We start from the raw sequence: 21,631 nt of genomic DNA, 5'->3' as shown, positions 1-21,631 counted from the left end.
TTCCCCTCTTAGTGCTCCCAGCAGCAGCAGCAGCAGTGCCAGCCAGGAGGCCCAGGTCCCAGGGATGCAGGTCTGGGGAGGGTTGGAGGCACTACCTCTGCATCTCTCCTTCAGCTCCTGACTTCCCTCATTCCTCTCTCACCACAGATGGGACAGACAAAACCTCCACGATCTGATGTGACTGAGAGCCCAGCGGACACGGCGTCTCCCTGGGGTGGGGAGAGGGGGCCACCCCGTCCCCTCAGTGACAGAGGGGTGGTGTTGGCTCAGTTATATGTTCTAATATTTTTCTACTTTATTATCCCTTTAACTCTGGTTTAATATTGATAGACACCATTCGACCCCCCCTCCCCCCGGAAGCCCCACGTTGCTATGATGCAGGGTATAGAGGGGGAGCTCTGCTGAGGGCCAGGGGAGCTGCCCTGGGCACCTCTTTTTCCCCCAGCTTCCTTTCTGGATGATGGCTTTCCCAGAACTCTGGCCACCCACCACCCACCCCGAGAAACTGACTCCAAAGGAGATCACCAGATTCCCCTCCTTCCCCTTGGGTAGGGGCTTGCCCAAGCTCAGCAGGGGGTGACAGAGCACAGATCTGCCTGCTCTGGTCAACACTTTGTGGGAGGAAGCAGAAGTCTTGTTTTCTTCCATTATTTCCCCTCTTTCTCACACACACATCTTGCCCCAAGGATGGGAGCCACCCCCCTCTCTTCCAGCCCTCCCTCCCAGAGTTTCCGTACGATTAATTTCTTAGGCCTATTTAAGACATATATTTATATAGTTCTTAGCGGTTTCTCTGTCTCTCTCTTTCAATCACACTGTCCCTTCCTCTCATTTTTAATCTCCTCATTGGGTCTCTCTGAGCCATGATGTGTGGAGGAAGGGTGACGGGGGAGGCCGAGGGTTTGGGGGATGGAACCAGGGGAGCGGGCAGCGCCTTCTCCCCCCCCATCCTCTGTCCACCCGGCCCCCCAGACTCCCCTCTACCCCCTGCCTAGCTCCTGGAGGCCCCGGGGGGAGGGAAGGCAGGGCAAATAGGTGGGGGAGTGGCCAGTGGGGTCAGAAAGTCTGTTGCCTTAATGCCCCCTCCCTTCACACACACACACCCCTTCTGTAGCCACACCCTAACCAGGAGGTGAGAGACTGGGGGTGGGCAATGGAAGGGCTTCTCTTTAAGTTTTTTCCTTTTCTTCTAACCCTCTCCCTGCTCTGTCGTGACCTCACAAAAGTGGAACACTACATCATAGCCTAGAGTCCCATCCCCCTATCCCCTTGGGGTAGCTGGAGGGGAGATGTTGGAAACAACCACCCTCTCCTCCCCCTCCCCCTCAGGTGGGCCCACCCTACCCCTTTCTGCTGGGACTCTCTCAAGCTTTTCACACAGAAAAGGAAAAAAATGTTATTTTTAGATACATTTTATGAATAACTTTTGTTATGACTATGGCTGGTAACCATTAAGTATGTTATTAAAGAAACAAAATGTTGGGAAAAAAAAACCAAAAAACCCCCCCCTCCAAACCTCCTGGCCCCTTTCCCTTCTTCCCAACAGCCACCCAGTCTGGTGCCCCTGGGTCCACTCTCCCTTCTCAGCTCCTGGTCTGTTCCCCTTCCTGCCCTCCTGTTTTGCCCAGGGAGGGAGGGGGGGCAGGGAATCCCAGGGGCCTCATCTCCAGGGGGACCTCCCCACACCCTGGCTGGGGGAGGTGTGGGGAGGGGCTCGGGTTTATTTATGTACCTCTTGCACTCATCAACCTATGCAAGCCCCTCTCCCCCCATCCCCTCCATATTGCTGTGCCTTTGCCTGTCCCCCTTCTCCTAGGGGACACCACGATTTGGAATCAGCAGAATGGTGTTTTGTGGGGTAGGGGTTCCTGTCCACTCTAGGTTACCCCCCTGCCCCCATCCCCAGCCAGGTCCCATCCCATCATTCTGGTAGGCATGAGCCGGCTCAGCCTACCAGTGAGGACCTCCCTATTGGAAGGGGGTGGGGCCCCCTAGAGAGGAGAAAACCATCCTCTCTCACCCTCCAGCCTGACACCAGAGTGTGTGGGACGCAGGCGGCCCCCACCCCGACGGGCAGGACCCAGTCCCCCGTCCCCTATCTTCCCTACCCTCCCGGGCCCTCCATGGTTTCAGCACCCCCATCTTTCCCCAGCCCCACTGGCAGAAGCAGCTTTGAGTAACTGTACACAGTTTTTCTCTCTGTTGGAGAAAACAACATTTGTTGGAGTTTCACTTGTTTAATGGTCCGGGCTTATTTTGGAAAAAAAAATTCTGACCTTTGTTATAATACATTTAATGAAAACCCAAAATTCCTCTGACCCAATCTTTGGCCGCCTTGCTTCTTGTGATGGGGCCCCTGTGTGTGTTGGGGGGGGAGGTGTTCACGCCCAGGCTTTCCCCCTCTATGTCTGGAAGGTAGGAAGGGATTGGGACAATTGTCCCAGCATCCTGTGGCTGGGGGAGGGAGAACTGTGTTGGGATAAAGGTAACAGATTCCTGGCTTTCAACTTGTAAACATATTGTCTTTATTGACAGCAAAAGTGTAAAAAAAAAAATAGGTATTTTCCTTTTGTCCTGAGAATGGTGCCTGAGCTGGAGAGGCCCAGCCCCTCCTGGCCTGTTGGATGGCCTGCGGTGGGCCACTGAGCCTCAGTCACTGTCGCTGGCCTCCTCGCTGGAGTCGGAAGCGCCCCCTTCACTACCATCCTCTTGGGCTGAGTGGTCACTAGCACTGAGGAAGGAGGGGCTGGGGCTGCGCCGCCCACGTCCTTCCTCACTGCCGCTGTCTTCATCCTCATCCTCCCCACTGCCCCTGGCTCGACTTTCCCCGTCCTCCTCCTCCTCCTCTTCCTCATCGTCCTCTGAGTCTGCGTCGCTCCCGAAGATCTCCTCTTTGTCTCTGGCTGCCCGGGCCTCGTCCTCGCTGCTCTCTTCCTCGGCCTCATCCTCTCCACTCCCGCTCTTCTCACTCTCCTTCTCTTCTTCTCCCCTGTCACTCTCACTTCCTGATCGTTCCTCTTCCTCCTCCTCACTTGCTTCCTTTTCACTGCCACTTCCTTTCTCCCGCTCTTCATCTGAGGGAGGGATGGAGGGAGAGGATGTTGGTGCCGCTCTTCCCTCCCTGATTTCTGACAGCAGGAGCCCAGGTATCCCAGCAGGCTCCCAGAGCACTTACCAGAGCCTGGAGCTTCTTTCTCCAGCTCCATCTCCTCTTCCTCCTCCTCCTCTGGCTCATGGTTTTCTAGCTGGGCCTTCCGAGCTTCCTAGAGTGGGGACAGAGGAAAAGCTCTCGGGCGGCCGCCTCCTGCCGCCTCTCCTCGCCTCCCCTTCCCTCCTCCCTCATCGTCGTCTTGATGTCTGGGCCTTTACCTGAGCCTCCAGCTCCTTCTCGTTCATGTCTCGGTGTTTGACCACCAGTAATGCATTGGTACCAGACTGCACTCCAGCCTTGGCCCGACGTTTACTGAGGCGGACCCTACAGAGAGGACAAAGAGAAGATCAGGGACCCAGCCTGAGGCCAGACCAAGGACAGGATGTACATGGGCAGGAGGGGGCGAGGTTGACCACACACACCTGGTTTCCAACTCGTTGTAATAGACCCCGTCACCTTCTCGGAAGATGAAGAAGTAGTTTTCTTCGTAGCCCTTGCTAGCCTTGTTCTTCACGTTCCAGTTGTACTCCCTTGCAATCTTATAATCATAGCTGTGAAGGGATAGTTGGAGGGTGGTCAGCCCTTCCTCAGCTCTTGCCTTCTGGCCCTGTGACCCTCTGCCCTGCCACTCACACATCATCTGGCGCATAGTCCATCTCCTCTTCCTGATCACGCTTACGCTTCCTCATGGTCTCTTCCACTGGCAGAAAGTAGGCCACAAACTGGTTGCCCTCCTCATCCATCATTCCCCTGGAGGATGGAGGGAGAAATGTTGGAAAGGAAGGACAGATAGCCTGGAGGGAGGCACCACCATTTACCTAAACTTGCCTGATCATGGCTTGAGACATCATCTCCAGGGCTGCAGAACCACTGGTGTCCTTGGGGGCTGGGTCTGAGTCAAAGATCACTTGGGCACAGGGATTGATCCACATCTGGGAAGAGATGGGAAAGGAGGCTCAGAAGGCCAAGTGACCCTTCCTCTTCCTTCCCCCCTTCCAGATTCTCTCAGACTGACCTTGAAGTCTGGGAAAACAGGCATCACCTCCACTGGTGTCACCCTTGGCTTGCTATAGTGTTGAGAAATCTGAGGAGCAGAAGAACCCATAAAAATGGGACTCCAAACCCCTCCTCCCCCTCTGGAGTTAGTTCCTTGCCTCTGTCCCCCATTACCGACTTCTGGGCATCTTCAAAAGTCTTCTCAATGGCTGTGATCTGGCTGTCACGATCTTTGTAGATCTCCTCCTCTGTGAACTGCTGCTTCACAGACACCCCAATCCTAGAAGGGAATGAGCCCGTGAAATGGAGGAATGGATCCTCCACCCACCCACAGCCCTCCTGCCCATCACCACTTACTTGACTTCGGGCTTCTCATTGGAGATGCCATAACGGTTGAACTCCGTAGAGATATATTCTGTCTTTCTCATCCAGGGGACCACTTTCGCATGCTGCTGTGACCTGGGGGGAGGAGAAGCCAGGATAGGTTTCAAGACTCCCTGCCATATTGCAGCCACACCTTCCCTTGACATCTGAGCTGACCGCGACAAAAAAAAATTACCTTTTGGAGCTAGTTGGGGCCTGGATTTCTTCTTCAAGTAATTTCTCATCTGCTGGATCTAGGAGAACTGGAACAAGTTGGATTGTGAGGAGGGGGTCTGCCTGACACAGGCTACCCCCAGTCTTTCTCCATCTCCCGCCAGGGTGAGGGCCTCACCATTAGGGTCGATGCGATAGGTGTCAGGGTTAATAAGATCGATAGTGACTCCCAGGTCCGGCTCTGTGAGCAGATCATGTTTGTGCTGCTTTTCCAGAGATGTTGCCTTATACTGGACAAACCTGGGTGGCGGAAGGTGTAAGAGGAAGAGACCGGGATCTTCTGTGTCTCTCTAGTCTCCTCTCATCCCATAAGACACTTCCACCCCCTTGCTGGGCCTGGATCAGTAACCTCTGTGCAGGGACTCTGGGTCTTGGAAGCTCTGGGGGGAAGGGGTCAGGGCCATACTCACCTGTTCTGGTCAAAGGGATATGTGATGAACTTGGGGTCAAAAGGGATGTCTGGAAGACTGTTACAGTACTTAACTCGACAGACCACACCTGACCTGAGAGCAAACAATTCATAATAGAGGGGCTCTCCGCAGACCCCGGCCGGCACAGATGCAGGTTAGCTCCTCCTCTCCAGTCCCCCCGGGTCTCGCCCCACCCCAGTACACATGCAGGTCAGCCCCGGAGGTCTCGCTCCTCCCCCCCAGTACACATGCAGGTCAGCCCCTCCTCTCCAGCCCCGGGGGTCTCGCCTCCTCCACCCCCCTCAGTACACATGCAGGTCAGCCCCGGGGTCCCCCGATCCCTGCACTCACCTCTCCGGCAGAGTCCTATGGGAGTTGGGTCTGGGGGGACACAGGGTTTCGGGTCATTTTTGCCCCAAGCGGGGGTGCCTGCCCCTCCCCTCCCCAGGCACCTCTCCCTAAGCCAGGAGCCCCTTTACAAAGAGAGCCTGAAAGATGCGATCTCAAAGCTTGACTGAAGCACTCAAGAGCTGGGCGGGAAGATCTCAAAGTGTTTAAGCCTTCAGAAGCCTCTCCAGAGAGGAAAAGGAAAGAAAGCCGGGGGCGCCCATTCGGGGAAAGGGGTAGCAGCCCAGGATAGTCAGAGCTCAGTGACATCACCAAGAACCTGGGGTTCATTGACGTCACGGGGAGGGACAGTGACGTCTGTAGCGCACCGCTGGCCCGCCGCTGCGGGGCCGGGGGTGGGGGGCGTTCCTAAAGTGGGGGGGGGAGAGCACAGCGCTCTCTCACCTGTGGCCGTCTTCCCGCTGGGCCTGGGTCTGGATGGTAGGCGCCATGTCGACGACGAGGACAACTACCAGTCGCGAAGGGGGCCAGGCCCGGCCCGCGAGCCACGCAGGCGGCTCTCCAGGCAACCCTGTGGGCCGCTCCGCCTCCCGGCGTCCCTGGCGGCGGCGGCAACGAGGACCCCGCGGGACTCCAGGGCCCAACTACCGACCGCGGGCGAAATGCCTTCTGGGAAACGTAGTCCCGGTTTATTAGTTTTTTAACCGGCGACGGATTGGCCACAGTGGGAGGAGGCGGGTTTTTGAGGAAGAAGAGCTTGTGATTGGTCGGATGTGCACGAACTGGACTAATGGAAGGGAAAGAGGTGGGCCAAATGCAACCTCGAAGCTTGGGACTGATCGGTTAGCCAAAGCGAGGCCTAAAAGTGACGCACTTCCGCGATCGCCTTGAGTGACCGACACTGCGACCAACGGAGGCGGTGGGATAAAAGGAAGAAACGATGGCGGCACCGCCACCAGCGCAGCCGGCGCCGCAGGCTCCGCAAGCGCCTACGGCCGGCGTTTCCGGCCCGGGATCAGCGGGTGCCTCGGTTCCGGGGCCTCCGCAGGCTCAGGCGCCGCAGCAGCAGCAGCAGCAGCCTCCCTCGGCACAGCTTGTAGCGGCCTCACAGATCCAGGCGGCGCAGAGCGGCCTCCTGCAACAGCAGCAACAGGACTTCGACCCTGTGCAGCGTTACAAGCTGCTGATTCCTCAGCTCAAAGAGAGCCTACAGGTGATTGGCCCCCAACCCCGAGGGAGGTGGGTCCAGACACGAGGCAGAAGTGGCAATTGGTGGGTGGGCTGTCGACGGGGCGGGACTAGGTAAAGAGGCTGGGCTGGATGTTTGGGGACGCTAACCCTGGGATTGGTAGCGAACAAGGGAGGAGGAGGGACTACGAGAGTACCGGAGCCTGGGAGCCGACAAATAATTAAGCTAGAGCTGCCGCCCCCATGGATCTGCGCATGCGGGACTTGGGGGAGTTCTAGTAAGGCCGGCGTCGGGGGGGAGGGGCGCAGGCCGTGGGCGGTGCGTTGTGGAGTAGGTGGAAGTAGGCGGATCCCAGGGTCGATGATTGGCCGGATGTGGGAAGAGGGCGGTGCCTGGAGTTTCAGAGCTTGACCCCCTGGGGTGGACTGGGGGGAAGGGGAGAGTTGGTTCCTCTCTGGGCGTGGTTTGCTGGACATGACCCCACCCTTCTCCATCCCATCCCAGAACCTGATGAAGGTGGCGGCCCAGAACCTGGTGCAGAATACCAACATCGACAATGGCCAGTGAGTGTCTGAGGGATTGGCTCCGCCCCCTCTATACCCGCCCCCCGGCCATGACCCCCCCCCCCGGACCATGCCAGGACCCCAGGGGTGCCACAGGGTCTGCCCTTTTCCGCAGGGGGTCCGGGTCCCTGGAAGCTGGGGCTTCCCCTTCTCAGCGACTTGCTGTGATCCCTCCCTGGCAGGAAGAGCAGCGAGGGCGGGCTGCAGCGCTTCGACAAGAGCCTGGAAGAGTTCTATGCGCTCTGTGACCAGCTGGAGCTGTGCCTGGTAATACTCTGCATGCAGTACTCCTCCTGGGACCCTAGCAGGGTTTAGGCTTTTTGAAATTCTAGGAAAGGGGGAGGCCTGATCAATATAGAATCCAGGAAGAAAGGAGAGGACCCCAAAAGGGAGCATCCTTGCAAAGACACTGGAGGGGAACCCAGGGCTGCCTACTCAGCTGGGGCCTCCTTGTAGAGACCCCCCCCAAGCTGAGGAGGGGCCTGGTCTGAGCCCAAAGAGCCGGCCTTCGGACAGATAGGATGGCCCACAGGCTGGGGCCAAGGATAGAGCTGGTCTGAAAAGAAGTTGAGACCAGATGTAATACAGGATGGGAAGGGGAAGCCAGGGTTGAGGCAGGATGGGATGAGGTCAGGACTGGGATGGGAAGGACCACAGGATCATAGCTGTAGAAGGGACACTAGAGGTCCTCAAATGCAGATCATTTTACAGATGTGGGGACTGAGGCACAGAGAGGGGAGGTGATTTGCCCTAAATCACACATGCAGTAAATGACACAGCTGGGATTTGAACCCAGGACCCCTGACTCCAAATCCTTGGCACCAGGACACCTCAAGGAAGGTCAGGGATGAGGCAGGTCACTAGGGAGGGGAATAGGGTTGAGGTGGATGCTAGATGAGAAGACAGCCAGAGCAGCTGCAGAAGGAGGGAGGGCTAGCATCCTAGCAACCTTCGGTGTCTGCAGCACCCCCCTCTTCAGGGCTTTGCCAGTGTTTTAGAGTGCTATTTGCCATACTGATATTGAGGAACTCTCTCTATCACTGATGGCAAGCGCTTTGTCTGCATCTGTAGAGTCGTGAAGAACACACAGTATTTTGTGATCGCCCCTGCACCCACAGATGATTCTCACTCTATTTATCTAGCTCTGACTTCTCTCCCCTTCAGAACCTGTCTGTTGGATGTCCCACAGACATTTTAAACTCACCACATCCCAGACTAAACAATTGTCTTCTCTCCCACACTCTCCCCCTTTCCATACCTTGCCATTGCTGTCGAGGCCACCGCCTTTCTCTTATTTACCCAGACTCAAAACAGACATATTATCCACAGTAACTGCTCCCTCCATCTCAGCCCCCCACATCCAATCCATTGCCAAGACTTGTCAGTGCTGTGGAATCTGCCCCTGTCACCTCTCCTAGTGCAGACCCTCATCCCCTCATGCCTGAATTGGCACGGTAACTGCTGGGGGGTCTGCCTGAGTCTCTCCCCTCTGCAGTTCATCCTCCACTCAGCTACCCAAATGATCTTCCTAAATCTCAGGGCTGACCAGATCGCCTCTCTATTCAGTAAACTCCAGTGGCTCCCTCTGACTTCCAGGATTAAATAACCTGTTTGGGGGGCAACTAGATAGAGCACGGCCCTGGATTCAGGAGGACCTGAGTTCAAATCCAGTCTCAGACACATAACACTTACTAGTTGTGTGACCCTGGGTAAATCACTTAACTCCATTGCCTAGCCAAAGAAACCAAAACAAAACAAAACAAAAACCTGTTTGGCTTTTAAAGCCCTTTCTATTATCCTTATACTCCCCTCTACAAATTCAGTGGTTGAACTGCACTGGCCTCCTTGCTGTTCCTCCAACCAGACACTCCATCTCCAGACTCCAGGCATTTTCTCTGGCTGTGCCCTCTGCCAGGAATGCCCTCAATCCTCATGTCTGCTCCCTGGCTTCTTCTAGTCCCAGCTAAAATCCCGATTTCTAGGGAACTTTTCCTTTTTCTTTTTGGCAATGGGACTAAATGACTTGCCCAGGGTCAAGTGTTAGAAGCCAGATTTGAACTCAGGTCCTCCTGATCTCCTTTAAAGTTTGCACCTTCTCTCTGCTGATTATATCAGTTTACCCATATACATCCTGCGTACATCAATTGTTTCCGTGTTGTGGGTATTTTTTGTGTCTCCAAGGCCAAGTTCATAGTAAGGGCTTAATAAATTCTAGTTGACTTGAAAAAAAAATTCTAGTTGACTTGAATTAGTCTGGGACCCCAAAAGGTTACATGACTTACCCAGGGTCACACAATCACTGTATGTCTGAGGCAGAGCTTGAACTTCGGTGTTCGTAGCTTAAAGTGGGCCCTCTAAGTGATTCTGCCAACATCCCACTGCAGTATTGCCAGTAGAAAGAGAGCCTGAAGTCCGGCCCTGGCTCCTCCAATGACTAGGAAGCAGTATGTTCAGTCATTTTTCAGCCCCATTCAACTCTTTCTTGGGGCCTTTTTGGTGAAGATACTACAGTGGTTTGCCGTTTCCTTGTCCAGCTCATTTTACAGATGAGGAAACTGAGGCAAACAGTTAAGTGACCGTCACCCAGACAGTAAGTGTCTGGGGGCAGATTTGAACTAGGGAAGAGGAGTTATCCTGACTTCAGGCTCAGCGCTCTATGCACCATGGCGCCACCCAGTGGCCCCTAGCAAGCAGTGCGACCTGGTATAAATCACTTGTCACGCAGTACCTCAGTTTGACCATCTGTAAAATGGAGAGGCTGAACTAGTAGGCTCCCGCTTTGAGCTCTTGCGTCCTGTTTCCTCTGATCATGAGTCAGTCTGTAACACGTGGGACGATGTTTCTCTTAATTCTTTGCCGGGGCCTGTCTTGTCCTGCTGTTCGGTGCCTCTGTCCTCTCTGAGCCTGAGTCCTTGTCTCTTCACAGCAGTTAGAGTCCTGTGTCTCCAGCCACGGTTTTCTTTTTAAATTGTGTTTTCCCTTTTACTGTAGTAAACTGATGACTTCATTTTCCTTCCCTTTTTGTGCTTTGAAAACAGGACTTTTTGGTCATTCAGCTGAAAGATTCAGCTCCGGTGTTTACTCAGTGGTTCCCACCGCTGAAGGCACAGTGCTAAAATCATCTCACATTCTAATGAGGGGAACAAGACCTTGGGGAATGGACCCAGAAGGACTTTTGGTCTAAGGAGTCCAAGGGATGGTGTGGGGGCCCTAGGCCTTTGTCACACTTTTTCAGTCACAGCTTCTAGATCTAAATACTGAGGTGGTAAGGGAAGCTAGGACAGCCGAGTGGCACCATGGAGAGGGCTCAGGGCTCTGAGCGCCTCTTCCAGAGTTTAAATCTGGCCTCAGACACTGGCTAGCTGTGTGACCTTGGGCAGGTCACTTCACCCTGTTTGATTCAGTCTCCTCATCTGTAAAGTGAGCCACTCCAGTATCTCTGCCAAGAAAACCCCCAATGGGGTCACAAAGAGTCAGTCAGACACAACAGAGCTCCGACAGAGTAAGAAAGGGGGAAGCTAAGGGAATGGGGTATTGGCCCAGGGCAGGGGTGGGGAACCTCTAGGTTCTCAAGGGCCTCACCCCTGGCCCAGCCTGAGGCTCTTAGCAGGGTCCCAGGGCTAGGCCCTGGCTTTGGTTGGGGCTGGGGGGGAGATGTAGCTCCCTAAAGGGTGGGCGAATTTCCCTTTTCTGACCAACCGGGGCCGCTCTGCCCCAGCCTGCCAAGCTAAGCGTCCCGTTGTTGGTTCTGGACTTCATCCCCCCTGTACCCGGCTCCTCTGAGACCAGAGCTTCTGTTGGAATGCAACATTCCAGGCACTGACTTTCTTTTGGAATGTAACAGTTCTTTTCCGGGAGAGCTTAATGTGTTTGCTAGACTGACCGGCAGGGTCTTTGTCTCTCTTCCTCCCTCCCCCTCCTCTCCGAACAGCGCCTGGCCTATGAGTGTTTGTCCCAAAGCTATGACAGCGCCAAGCACTCCCCGACGCTGGTGCCCACGGCCACCAAGCCCGATGCGGTGCAGGCAGAGAGCCTGCCCTACCCGCAGTACCTGAGCGTGATCAAAGCCCAGATCGGCTGTGCCAAGGACATCCACAACGCCTTGCTGGAGTGCTCCAACAAGGTCACGGGCAAGCTGCCAGCCGCGGGAGGGCTCTGACCCAGGACACCCACGGCATGCTGCAGCGGCCCCCAACGGCTTTCGGGGAGGCCTGGGCTGCTGGGGTGGGGGTGGAGGACAGGGATTTAAAGGACGGGGTTTGACCTTTTTCTTTTTTAATTAAAGGTTCCTAAGTTTCGGCTTGTTCTCCTCTCTGCGTCTGGATCTCCAGGGCCTGGGCCGGGAGCGGGGGAAGGGGTGCTTGGCCCAGCCTGCTGAAGGCTGACCTTGCCTGGGAGAAGGGAGCAGTCCCGCCTCTTGGCGGCCAGGGGGCGCCAGAGGACGGCCATCTGTTGAATGGCCCCACCCATCTGGTGTCTGCATCTGCGCCTGCGCCTCCTCCCAGGGGAGAAAAGGGGAGGGGGGGGGACAGAGCCTGGAAGCCTTGTCAGTTACACCCAACTTTTCCCCCTTCTCCTCCCCCTCCTGTCTCTCTTCCCGGAATCGTCTCAATCCGCCTGATTGGGACTGACTCTGCTTGGGGCTTACACCTCTTTGGTTCTCTCTTTTTTCCCGGGACTGTCTCTATCTCTTCTTGGGACTATCAGTCCGGATCTTTCTGTCTCAGAACTGTGGAATTCTGGCTGGATCTCTCTGCTTAGGACTGGCACTAGCTGGGTCTGCTTCCCTACCCTGGGATCCTTCGTATCTTGTGCTTGGGACTCTCCCTCAGGCTGGATTTCTCTGCCTGGGACTGTCTCTGGCTAGGTCTCTGTTTCCTTGCCCTGGGATTTTTGTGTCTGAATCCTTCTTGTCTTCTTTTCTGAGACTCTCCCTCTGGCTGGATTTCTCTGCCCAGGACTCTGACTGGGTTTGTCTTTCTCTCCCAGCTCGGACCTCTGTCACTACCTAGAGCCGTCTCTGGCAGGATCTCTGTCTCTCTGCCCCTGGCCGGCTCTATCTCTGGATGTAGCTAAGGTTCTTGGTGTCTCTTCCAGGAGAATATCTCGGGGCTCTCTCTGACTGTATTACTCCTCTCCCTGCCCCTTCCATCTCCTTTCACCAGGAAAATTGGGACATGGATGTGAGGAGGAGCTCTAGGGTGAAAGCTTGGGTCCCTGAGAGGGGAAGGAAGGGGAGGGGGAGGGGAAGGGCTCTTGGGTCATAGCCAGACTAGCTTTGCTGACACAGCTCCTGACTCACCCCAGGCTCCCAGGAGGAGGGAGGAAATCCCCCAGTTATATAATCACGGCTACGGCGCCCCCAATGCATATCCTCGATCTTGGGCTAACACTGAACACTCTGGCTTTCTAGAGTAGGGGCCAAAGGGCTGGACACTTGAATGGGGAATGGAGGGGGGGGCGTAGATCCCATTGGGTCCCTGAGATAGAAGAGGATCACTGTTGGGGAAAGAAGGTACCTCTGCTGGGGTCTCTGAGAAGGATTCCTATAGGAGACCCATTGTCGAAGAATGGTCCTGAAACTCAGTTTCTTTGTGATCTGGGGCAAACTTCCACTTTCCTTCCTCAGGCTTCAGTTTTCTCTTGTCTAATGAGAGGGTCCTGACCTAAATGACGTCTAAGATTCCTCTTAGGTCCTGTGATTGCAGGACCCTGAAAAGGGGAGGGCATCTCAGACTAGGGTCGGAGGAGGAGGCTTTGGGGAGAGACTGCAAGGAAGAGGGAGCTGTGACGCCAATCCCAAGTCAATCACCCTAATCTCCCAGTTTAGGGGAAGCCTCCCTGCCTGCTGCTGGGGAAGGGGAAGTGGGGGCTGGGGCCCATGGACGGTAGGCAGGGATTGTGGAGTTTGTCTTCCCTATTTCCAGATTTATCCCCGTGCTGCCCAATCAGGCTGTATCAGCGGCTCGGGGAGGGGGAGAGTTTCAGGGCCCTCATCTTCCTCCTCCCCCTGGGCCTGCCTGCGTCATCAGCTGATTGTGCAAGGGGGGGGTGGGGCCTGGACACCAGGGTCCAGAGTATTTTTAGCCCCAAAGGAGAAGTGAGAAGGGTGGAGCAGGGTCCTGCAGCTGTGCCCTTGGCTGGTGGGGAGGGGAGGTAGCCTGACCTAGCCTCTCCGGGAACATCTGGGATCCAGCTGTGGCCAGCCCCTAGGGGAGGGTCCATACCCTTCTGCCAGGCCTGGGAAATTCCTCTGGCCCCTTAGCCAGGGGTGGGGAAGACACCCGGGCTAGGACACTTTGTCCTTTCCCTCCGCCTGTGGGGGGAGCACATGCACTCATGAGGCAGAGATGTCACTGGGCACCATCAGAACCCCTCAAAGGCAGACAGACCAGTGGGCCCTGGTCTGTGTGACTGACACACAAACCATCCCCTCTTCCTCCTAGTACAATCCCACAGGGACATGGACACGATTTCATCTGAAAGGTACAGTGAGACACAATGGGTTGGTCACCTGTGCCCAGTGTGTTCCTGTGTTTGGGAGTTGTCTGACACACTTAGAAGGCTGCAATCACCCGTTACTCTCTCTTTCCCTCTCTCTTTCTGTCTGTCTGTCTTCCTCTCTCCTTTCTGTAGCCCGTCTCAGTCTCTCTGTTTGTCTGTCTGTCTGTCTCTTTCTCAATCTCTCATTCTCTCAGGCCTTGGTGGTTTCCGGTCCTGGCCTCCCTCTCCCTTGTTGTTCTGGAAACTCTGCCCACCTTCTGGGCCGGAAGCTTGATGATATTTTTAGATCCACCAATTTCCGCCCCATTCCCCTCCCCCTTCCCCATCCCCGGGGGCCCTGGCCCCCAGTCCCACCCTTTCCCCAACCTCATTCCAGAGGGGATTCCCGACAGCTACAACAGCTAGACTTCCCAAATCGGGATTTTCCCTCTAATAGCTCCAAACACCTAACTTCTTAGCCGAGGAACCAGAGGCTACCTTGGGCCAAAGGAAGCCAGTGTGGCTGAATCAACCATGAGCCAACTCAAGTCAAGTTAACAAGCATCTGCTGCGTGCCTAGCACTGTGCTAAATTTAGAGACAAAAAGCTGTTACTCCTAGATTCCACAAAGGAGGTGATAATGCCTCCAATTCAAGCAAACATTTAAGTGCTTACTGTATGCAAATCTCTATCCTGAAAACAAAAGGACTGGCTGGAGGTAGAATGTGAGAGGAGGGCCCCTGAAGAGTCCAATAAGAAATGGGAGGAATTCCAGGAGATCTTGGAAAGGTGGAGTAGGTCTGATCTGACCTCAAAGGCCAGGGGGTGGGTGGGTAATAAGGATGCCTGAGGTGTCAGAGGCGGTGGATCTGGTACCCTTAGCTGTCAGAGGCTGTGGAATTTAAGGAGGTCAGAAGGTTGTGTGTGATAGCTTCTGAAATGTCCAGAATTTGGAAGGGGAGTGAAAATCTGGATCCTTTAGGGAGATGGAGTTGAGGGGGTTAGATGCCTGGGACCCTGAGGATTCTATTTCTGTGTGACTCAAAGGGAGGGATGCTAGAGGAAATTAAAAAAAAAAGTCCATTCTATGTAAGGCTTAGTGCTAAGCACTGGAATTCTAAGGATGAAAAATAATTGTGGTCCCTGAAAAGGTAGAGACCTGAGCCCTAAGGGGGTAGGTGCCAGGCTGGACACCTGGTACCCCAAAGAGTCAGGCTAGATGGTTAAACAGCTAGGCCTCTGAGATCATAGATTTAGAGCAGGAAAGGGTCTTAGAATTCAAGTGGAACCCCCCCCCCCCATTTACAGAGGAGACAGGCCTAGTGAGGCTCCTCAGCTTGCTTGGGTCCACCCAGCTAACAAGTGTGTGAGGCACAGTTTCAGCCCAGGTCTTCCTAACTACATGTTCAATTACTTATTCTTCCTCTATACCACACTGCCAGAAGCTTTGAAATTAAATATCTATTTCTTGAGGGGGAGCAGGCAGGAGGGAGAATAGAAAGGCTGGATCCCTGAGGACACTAGGCCAGGGACTGAAAACTGTGGTCTTTGATTGAGACAAATTCAGTGGGGTTCATAGACTCTCCCTTTACACCCTTACCTCTAAAGCTGGGCCTGGACCCAGGAGTCCTAGTCCTGAGGCACGGTGAGGCAACATTGGTTTAGGGGGTGGAGCATGGGGAGCTCAGAGAGTCGTCAGGCAATGAGTCAGGGTGCTGGAATGTACCCACAAGCTCAGATCCCAAGTGAAAGACAAACCAGTCGTCCTCTAGGATGACTGGGAAGTGGGAAAGGGTCTTGGGGAGGGAGGTTCTTTCTGGACCCCAGGGAACCTCTGAGGGGTGTGTGTGTGTGTGCGCGCGTGTGCGTGCGCGCGCGCGAGTGTGTGTGTGTGTGTTGGGGGGGGCTATTCCATCTTCCCCATCAGGTGGCAGTGACCTTGTCTCTGGGTCATAGTTTCATCTGCTTTGAGCTCAATCAAGGCTCAAATCTGAAGAGCATGCTGCAGACCTGGGTTCCTCAGCTCTCTGTTTACAAGGACAGAGGAACCCCAGCATCAGATCAGCCCCCCCTCCCTACCCTTACGTCACCTGATTCCAGGAAGGGCCCCCACACATACACACCCTGCGGTGGGTGAGTCACTGGGGAGCGTGAGAGCCAGCCACTTTGGGCAGGTGAAACTTGGAGACCACAGGCTCACGGGACCCAAGAGAGACTTGGGGAGGTCCCAGCTCCTGGGAAGGTCCCTCTTGACCATCCCTCCCCTCCCCAGAGACGCCTCTCACAAGTTCAGCGATCTCTAACCTACTAGAAATCTTCATTCTGGAAACTGAGCACTGTTGGAGGAGAAGCCTTCACTTGGGAAAATGAAGATTTTGGTTATTTTAAATGTGTTCAAGTCAGAGAAAGACCCCAGCACAGGCCTACAATCAGGCAGTTTCCCCTCTGAGAGGCAATCTCCCCCAAAATCTGTCCCTAGTGCCCTAAGAAAATTCCTCAGAATGGTAGAGATTATCTCAAAGTCCTGGACTCCAGTCCTGACTCTGCCCAACCCCCTCGGGGGTTTGAGACAGATCCCTGCCCCTCTCACTGCCTCAGTTTCCTCTTCTGGAAAATCTAGCTCTCATGGTCTCCCAGCTTTCTCTCCTGGCTGTATCCTCTGGGGTTAGATAATTCATAAACTGACTTTGCCTCTCTTTGGATGTCTGTCCTTCTGGGTCTCTGTCCCTCTCTATCTGACTTTCAGGTCTTACTTGACTCTGTGTCTTCAGCTTGCCACTTAGGGAAAAGGAGGGGCTTGAATCTGATCCAAAGACTGGGGGACCTCTCAAGGCCAACTTTTCTCCCAAACTAAGGTGCTGGGCCTCCCCCGCCCCGCCCGGGGGCACTCAGTCCGGGAATCGCCCCTCCCCCGAGTCCTCCCTAGTCCCCGCCCTTTCCCGGTCCGTCCCCCCCCTTCTCTCTCTCTAGCGCCTGGAGCTCCCCCGGGGGTGGGTTCTGGGCGGCACCGAGAGGCCCCGCCCCCAAGCAGTCCTTCAAGAACAGCGCCCTGGCCACCCTCCCCACAGTCCTGGATACACGCACAGGGAAAGCATCCGCCGGGATGGACAGAAGCGCCACTGCAGGCGGGAAGCCCGAGACCGCCGGCATGGATCTGTGCGCCCTCTACGAGGTGAGCTGCCCCCTCCTCCCCGACCCACCTCTACATGCTTCCTCACCTCTCTGGAGCGAGCGAACTGAGGCGTCGGCCACCTCCGCCTGAGGTCGAGTTGGGAGAGCAGTGGCAGAGACTTTGGCGGTTCCCCCTTTTGCCCAGCACTTCTTCGGTTGGGGACTCGGTCACTGGGGGTCCCACAGGGCATTCTTGAGTGCAGATAGGTTGACAGACTCGGAAATTGGAGTTCCCCCTGGGATCAGAGAAGGGTCCCTCCAGGATGGGGAACCCAAGGCTTGGGCGGGGGGGGGGGCTGCTTCCTTAGGGCGGGTGTGTGTGTGTGTGTGCGCGTGTGTGTGCGTGTGTGCGCGCGCGCGCGTGCTGGGGGTGTTTTTGGACTAGGAACTGGGGTTCTTTAAGTTGCTGGGTTATTGGGGGAAACTTACAAATCCAGTTTCTGAGCCGCCTTAGGGTGGAGTCAGGTAGGGGCAAAGAGACTGGGAGACTGACGCCTGGGTCCTGGCCCGCACCCCCCCCCATTTTAGGGTGGGGCTGAGTTTGGGGGGAGTTCTCTAGAGCCTGGACCGACGCTTTAGCTCCCAGGGACTATCCAGGGGCAAGAAGTGCAGTTGGGTGGGGTTGGTCTGCTCGGCGCAGCGCCGCGACCTTAGGTCCGACGGTCGGTCCCTCCCTGATCCGCCTCTCCTTACCCTTCTCCTTCCTAACAGAAGCTCCTGTCTCTGGGCCCGGAGCCGACGTCGGCGGCCCGTGGGGAACTGGACCCCGAGCTGGGCTGGGGCTCTCGAAGCCCCTGGAGTCCAAGCCTCGCAGACCTGGAGCCTCCTTCTCCGCCGCGGGCCTCGGCCCCCCTGACCCCCCGGCTCCCGGGTCGTTCTACCAGCTTAGTGGAGGGCCGCGCCTGGGTACCCCCGCCACCGGGCTTTGAGCCCCTGCCGCCCAGGGCCCTGCCGGCCGCCACCGCCGCGCCCTCGGAAGTCGCTCCCGGTTCCGCCTCCTCGGCTGGGGCGGCCTCCTCGTCCAGATACAAGACGGAGCTGTGCCGGACCTTCTCGGAGAGTGGCAAGTGCCGCTACGGCTCCAAATGCCAGTTCGCCCACGGGCCTGGAGAGCTGCGGCCAGCCAGCCGCCATCCCAAGTACAAGACGGAGCTGTGCCGCAAATTCTTAACCATGGGCTCTTGCCCGTATGGGACCCGTTGTCACTTCATCCACTACCCATACGACCTCCTGCCGGTGGCATCTGGTCACCCGCCCCTGCTCCGCCAGAGTCTCAGCTTCTCTGGGATCCCCTCCTCCGGTCGCCGGGGCTCTCCCACCCTGAGCCCTCCAGGCCTGCCGGACCTGCCTTCCCCTTCGGGCTTCTTCTCCCCTCCTTCCTCTCCGCCTCCACTGTCCACTGCCCCCGGGGAGGTCCCTTTCTCACCCTCTGCCTTCTCTGCTGCCCCTGGCCCAGTGCCCCGGGGAGCCACGGCGGGAGAAGCCTGCTGCCCCTCCTGCCGCCAGACCACGGGCACTTGGGGGCCCACAAGGGATGCCCTGAGCCTGGGCCTGAGCCTGGGGCTAGCCCGAAGCCCCTCTGCTCACTCCCTGGGCTCTGAGCCAGATGACCAGGCCAGCAGTGGGGGAAGCAGCCTGGGGGGGTCCGACTCCCCAGTGTTTGAGGTAGCAATGGGGGGCGCCTTTGCCTCCTCTAACTCTCACCTCCTGGCCCCGGCTACTCCCCGGCGACTCCCCATCTTCAACCGACTCTCTGTGTCCGACTGAACACCCCTGTTCCTCCAAACTTGGTTGAGTTGGGGATCAGGAAGTTCCTCTCCCCTCCCGTTGCCAGCTGTGCCCAGATGTGGAGGTCCCTCATCTGCTTAGCCCCCAGAGCATTCATTCACCTCTTGCCTAGTCTCCTGGGGCAGGTCCCTATGGGGAGCAAAAACTCTCAAAGAGGTGTTCTGGGAGTGTTGTGTTTTTTTTTTTAAATGTAGCATACTGAATTGACATACACACGCATATATATGTGTACAGCGTGTCCCAACAGTCTTAATTCAGTTGTAAGCATTACTAAGTTAAAACTGTACTGTCTTTGAGACACCTTGTTTAAGGGGGGGGGGTCAGAATAGAAGATACCCCCCTTTCTTCATGCTGTGAACAGGCTTCCCCAAGTCTCCCCTGGAAGGGGGTCTCCCCAGTCCTGGTGCTCAAACCCCACCTAACCAGACCAAATCCAAGTCTCCCTGCCTCACCTCGGGGCCCCTTATTTATGGTGACGACATTATTTATTCCGACGGGTTTTATAGTATTTATATATGCAGTCGTCCTCTCTCCCTTTTGTCTAATATTGGGAGATTGCTGCCACTATAATATATATTTGAAATGTTATATATATATATATATATATATAGTTAGCTAAACAAAAAAGAAATCTCTATTTTTGTTTTTGGTGGAGTTTGTTTTTTAATTAAAACTAATACATTACACAAAAGAGGAATCTTATGTGTGAAAGGTTGTCTTCGGGTCTGTCTCCTGGGGTTCGGGGTGGGGAGGGCTGTCCTGGGACCTAGGGGGCCGGTCTAGCTGGTTCCTGACTCCTCTGGCCCCAGGGTAGGGCGGTTCCAGGTGAACTCACCAAGGAAGGGAGGGCACCCTTCTCACCTGAGGAGGTGGCCTGGGTGAGGTCACCAAGGAAAGACTGGGGGTGGGGAAAGGGATCGACTGCAGTCTTAATTCCAGAAGCTCAGGAGTTAGACGGGTTCAGCCACTCTGCTCTGCTAGCTGGGTCCTGAGGTGGGAAGGGCTCAGGGACCCTCTCCACAATCCCCATCCCTTCCACCATATTTCCTGTTCCCATCTCCCCCCTTGTCTCTATCTCTACCAGCCTCCCTCCCTCTACAAGTTGCAACGCGTTTTCACCCCCAACCCCTCTTTCATCTCTCATCCAAGTCTATCTCTGGGTGGTGGTGGAGGGAGGTGTCTCTTTCTCTGAGGGGTGCCTGACTTTCTCTCCCTCCTGACTCTCAGCAGCGTCTCCCTGGGTGTCCTAGAGATCCCAACAGGCTCCTCGTGTCTGCTTGTGGGGAATCAGTGCCTCTGCTCCTTCCCTCCCGGTGATTCAGGAACCTCACTATCAAATGAGATATCTGTAAAGCGGTTAGCACAGTGCCCGGCACACAGTAGGCTTTTAATAAATGCTTGTTCCCTTTCCTGTAACTCTCTTCTCTCCCTGTCAGTCTGTGCCTCTACTTCCTTGTGCCTGAGAGGAGTTTTCTCCCTTCCCCATCAGTCAGTAGACATTGATGAAGCGCCTACTGCCCCCCAAGGCCCTGCGCTAACTAAACGCTGGGGCTCCAAAGAAAGGCAGACAGCGCCTACCCTCAAGGGGCTCACAGTCTAACCCCACAACAGCTCGGTGGGGGCGGTCAGCAGAGGGCGGCCCGTCCTCTTCGCTCTCCGAGGCCGTGGGTGGGGTCGGGAAGTTTCCGTCTCGCAGGCCACTGGGGAAGGAGGAGGGGGCGGGGAGGGGGAATGGGGGACGGAATGTGCCCCGGCCCGGGCTGGGCGGGAGGCTACGTGTCAGTGACGCGGTGGATGCGTGTGTGTTTGTGCTCGCGTGTGCCCCGGAGACCCCGCCCCGACTGGGGAAGGAAAAGGAAGGGGGGGGCCCTCCGCTCCCGGGGCAGCCTCAGCCTCCGATGCCCGTATAAGGCCAGGAGGCCTCCCCGGGGGCGGGGCCTTGCGTCAACGCCTGAGGGCCCCGCCCCGTTCAGCTGGGAGGCTCAAGTCGGGACCCTTCCCGGGGCCTCCTCTGACCTTCGGCCTCTTCTTCTGGGAAACCGGAGGGGGAGGGAAGGGAGCCCCAGAGACGCAGGGATCTAGAAAGAGCTCGGCCATGTGATGCGAGGGGATAAGAAATAACGGCCGAGGGGGGCTAGAGGCAGGCAGGCGAGAGACCCGCAGGGAGCCAGCCACAGAGACGGCAGGGGTGGGGGGCCGACGGAGGAAGAACCCTGGTCCGCGCCCCCGGGAACCGAAGGAGGAAGGCGGGCACAGAGCGGGAGGCGAAGGCCGCGGCTTCCCCCTCACGGCCGCTGCGGGGAATGGCAGTCCAGCCCGCAGGATCCCGGGAGCCTGGGGAGCACAGGAGTGAGGGTGCGCATTCACGCCGAGCCGGGATCGGAATTCGCTTTTAAATTTCAGTTACAAAGTGGAAAGGAAAAAAATCTGTGCTCCAGGTGAGGATCGAACTCACAACCTCGGCATCGCTACGGCCGCACTGCTGTATAAGTACCGCGCGCTAACCGATTGCGCCACTGGAGCCTCGGCCGCGGTGCCGCGGAGCGGGCCCCTTCAGGCTTACCCACGTGACAGCCTTTCTCTCCCGGTTCTCTCTCTTCCCTCCCCGTTCATCTCCCGTTCTTTGCGCCTGCGTAACGCCACACGTGACTTCCTTTAGATTCCTCTCCTGATGCTTCACCGGCGCGCTCTGGAGTTCTTCCGGCGCATGCGCATCCCCACCCACCCCCGTCCACTTTCCCGTTGCCCATATTACAGATCACCCCTGCCCTCTGTCGGCCAATGAGAAAAACGCTCTTCGACGCTCTGTCCCCATTGGCTGAAGCAAACCGGGGACGGGGGTCGGGAGCGAGAACTCGTGTTGGGATTTCGAAGTTATGGGACAAAACTGGGTATTCGGGTACCCTTCATCCTGCCGGCTGACAACTAAATAGGA

At 56.2% G+C, this 21,631-nt stretch overlaps 4 protein-coding genes and 1 non-coding gene across 5 annotated transcripts in view; 3 read left to right on the top strand and 2 right to left on the bottom strand.

Moving 5' to 3' along the window:
• SAMD4B (sterile alpha motif domain containing 4B) overlaps positions 1–2,318 on the top strand; it is a 31,327-nt gene extending 29,009 nt beyond the window's left edge. The window contains exon 13 of the mRNA XM_020978215.2: positions 148–2,318. Coding sequence (XP_020833874.1) covers positions 148–176 — 29 coding nt within the window. The 3' untranslated portion in view covers positions 177–2,318. The remainder of the gene's footprint in view (positions 1–147) is intronic.
• A 183-nt stretch (positions 2,319–2,501) lies between these two features.
• On the bottom strand, positions 2,502–6,114 carry PAF1 (PAF1 component of Paf1/RNA polymerase II complex). Its single transcript, XM_020978225.2, has 14 exons — positions 5,947–6,114; positions 5,506–5,535; positions 5,155–5,247; positions 4,863–4,984; positions 4,707–4,773; positions 4,505–4,606; positions 4,322–4,427; positions 4,167–4,235; positions 3,980–4,083; positions 3,785–3,901; positions 3,574–3,702; positions 3,370–3,475; positions 3,176–3,263; positions 2,502–3,074 (listed from the first exon to the last, which is right to left on the bottom strand). The coding sequence occupies exons 1-14, from the start codon at positions 5,991–5,993 to the stop codon at positions 2,650–2,652; spliced, it is 1,605 nt and encodes a 534-aa protein (XP_020833884.1). The 5' UTR covers positions 5,994–6,114; the 3' UTR covers positions 2,502–2,649.
• A 230-nt stretch (positions 6,115–6,344) lies between these two features.
• On the top strand, positions 6,345–11,552 carry MED29 (mediator complex subunit 29). The gene is made up of 4 exons (XM_020978233.2): positions 6,345–6,715; positions 7,196–7,254; positions 7,437–7,521; positions 11,186–11,552. The coding sequence occupies exons 1-4, from the start codon at positions 6,443–6,445 to the stop codon at positions 11,411–11,413; spliced, it is 645 nt and encodes a 214-aa protein (XP_020833892.1). The 5' UTR covers positions 6,345–6,442; the 3' UTR covers positions 11,414–11,552.
• Positions 11,553–16,791: 5,239 nt separating this feature from the next.
• On the top strand, positions 16,792–19,393 carry ZFP36 (ZFP36 zinc finger CCCH-type). Its single transcript, XM_020978211.2, has 2 exons — positions 16,792–16,909; positions 17,620–19,393. The coding sequence occupies exons 1-2, from the start codon at positions 16,841–16,843 to the stop codon at positions 18,673–18,675; spliced, it is 1,125 nt and encodes a 374-aa protein (XP_020833870.1). The 5' UTR covers positions 16,792–16,840; the 3' UTR covers positions 18,676–19,393.
• A 1,733-nt stretch (positions 19,394–21,126) lies between these two features.
• TRNAI-UAU (transfer RNA isoleucine (anticodon UAU)) lies at positions 21,127–21,219 on the bottom strand. The gene is given in 2 exon segments: positions 21,127–21,162; positions 21,182–21,219. It is a non-coding gene; the product is annotated as a tRNA-Ile (tRNA).
• Between the last annotated feature and the right edge of the window lie 412 nt (positions 21,220–21,631).

This window comes from Phascolarctos cinereus, unplaced genomic scaffold (assembly GCF_003287225.1).
Source record: "Phascolarctos cinereus isolate Bilbo 61053 unplaced genomic scaffold, phaCin_HiC Scaffold_726;HRSCAF=1367, whole genome shotgun sequence".
Lineage (NCBI taxonomy): Eukaryota > Metazoa > Chordata > Mammalia > Diprotodontia > Phascolarctidae > Phascolarctos > Phascolarctos cinereus.
The sequence above is the reverse complement of the archived record's forward strand: the minus strand, read 5'-3'. Positions and strand labels throughout refer to the sequence as shown.

Coding starts and splice junctions, on each gene's coding strand:
- MED29 (XM_020978233.2), top strand. CDS start 6,443: ATGGCGGCACCGCCACCAGCGCAGCCGGCGCCGCAGGCTCCGCAAGCG. Junction 6,716..7,195: donor AGCTCAAAGAGAGCCTACAG/GTGATTGGCCCC, acceptor ATCCCATCCCAG/AACCTGATGAAGGTGGCGGC. Junction 7,522..11,185: donor ACCAGCTGGAGCTGTGCCTG/GTAATACTCTGC, acceptor CTCTCCGAACAG/CGCCTGGCCTATGAGTGTTT.
- ZFP36 (XM_020978211.2), top strand. CDS start 16,841: ATGGACAGAAGCGCCACTGCAGGCGGGAAGCCCGAGACCGCCGGCATG. Junction 16,910..17,619: donor ATCTGTGCGCCCTCTACGAG/GTGAGCTGCCCC, acceptor CCTTCCTAACAG/AAGCTCCTGTCTCTGGGCCC.
- PAF1 (XM_020978225.2), bottom strand. CDS start 5,993: ATGGCGCCTACCATCCAGACCCAGGCCCAGCGGGAAGACGGCCACAG. Junction 4,428..4,504: donor AATGAGAAGCCCGAAGTCAA/GTAAGTGGTGAT, acceptor ATTCCCTTCTAG/GATTGGGGTGTCTGTGAAGC. Junction 4,236..4,321: donor TTGAAGATGCCCAGAAGTCG/GTAATGGGGGAC, acceptor TCTGCTCCTCAG/ATTTCTCAACACTATAGCAA.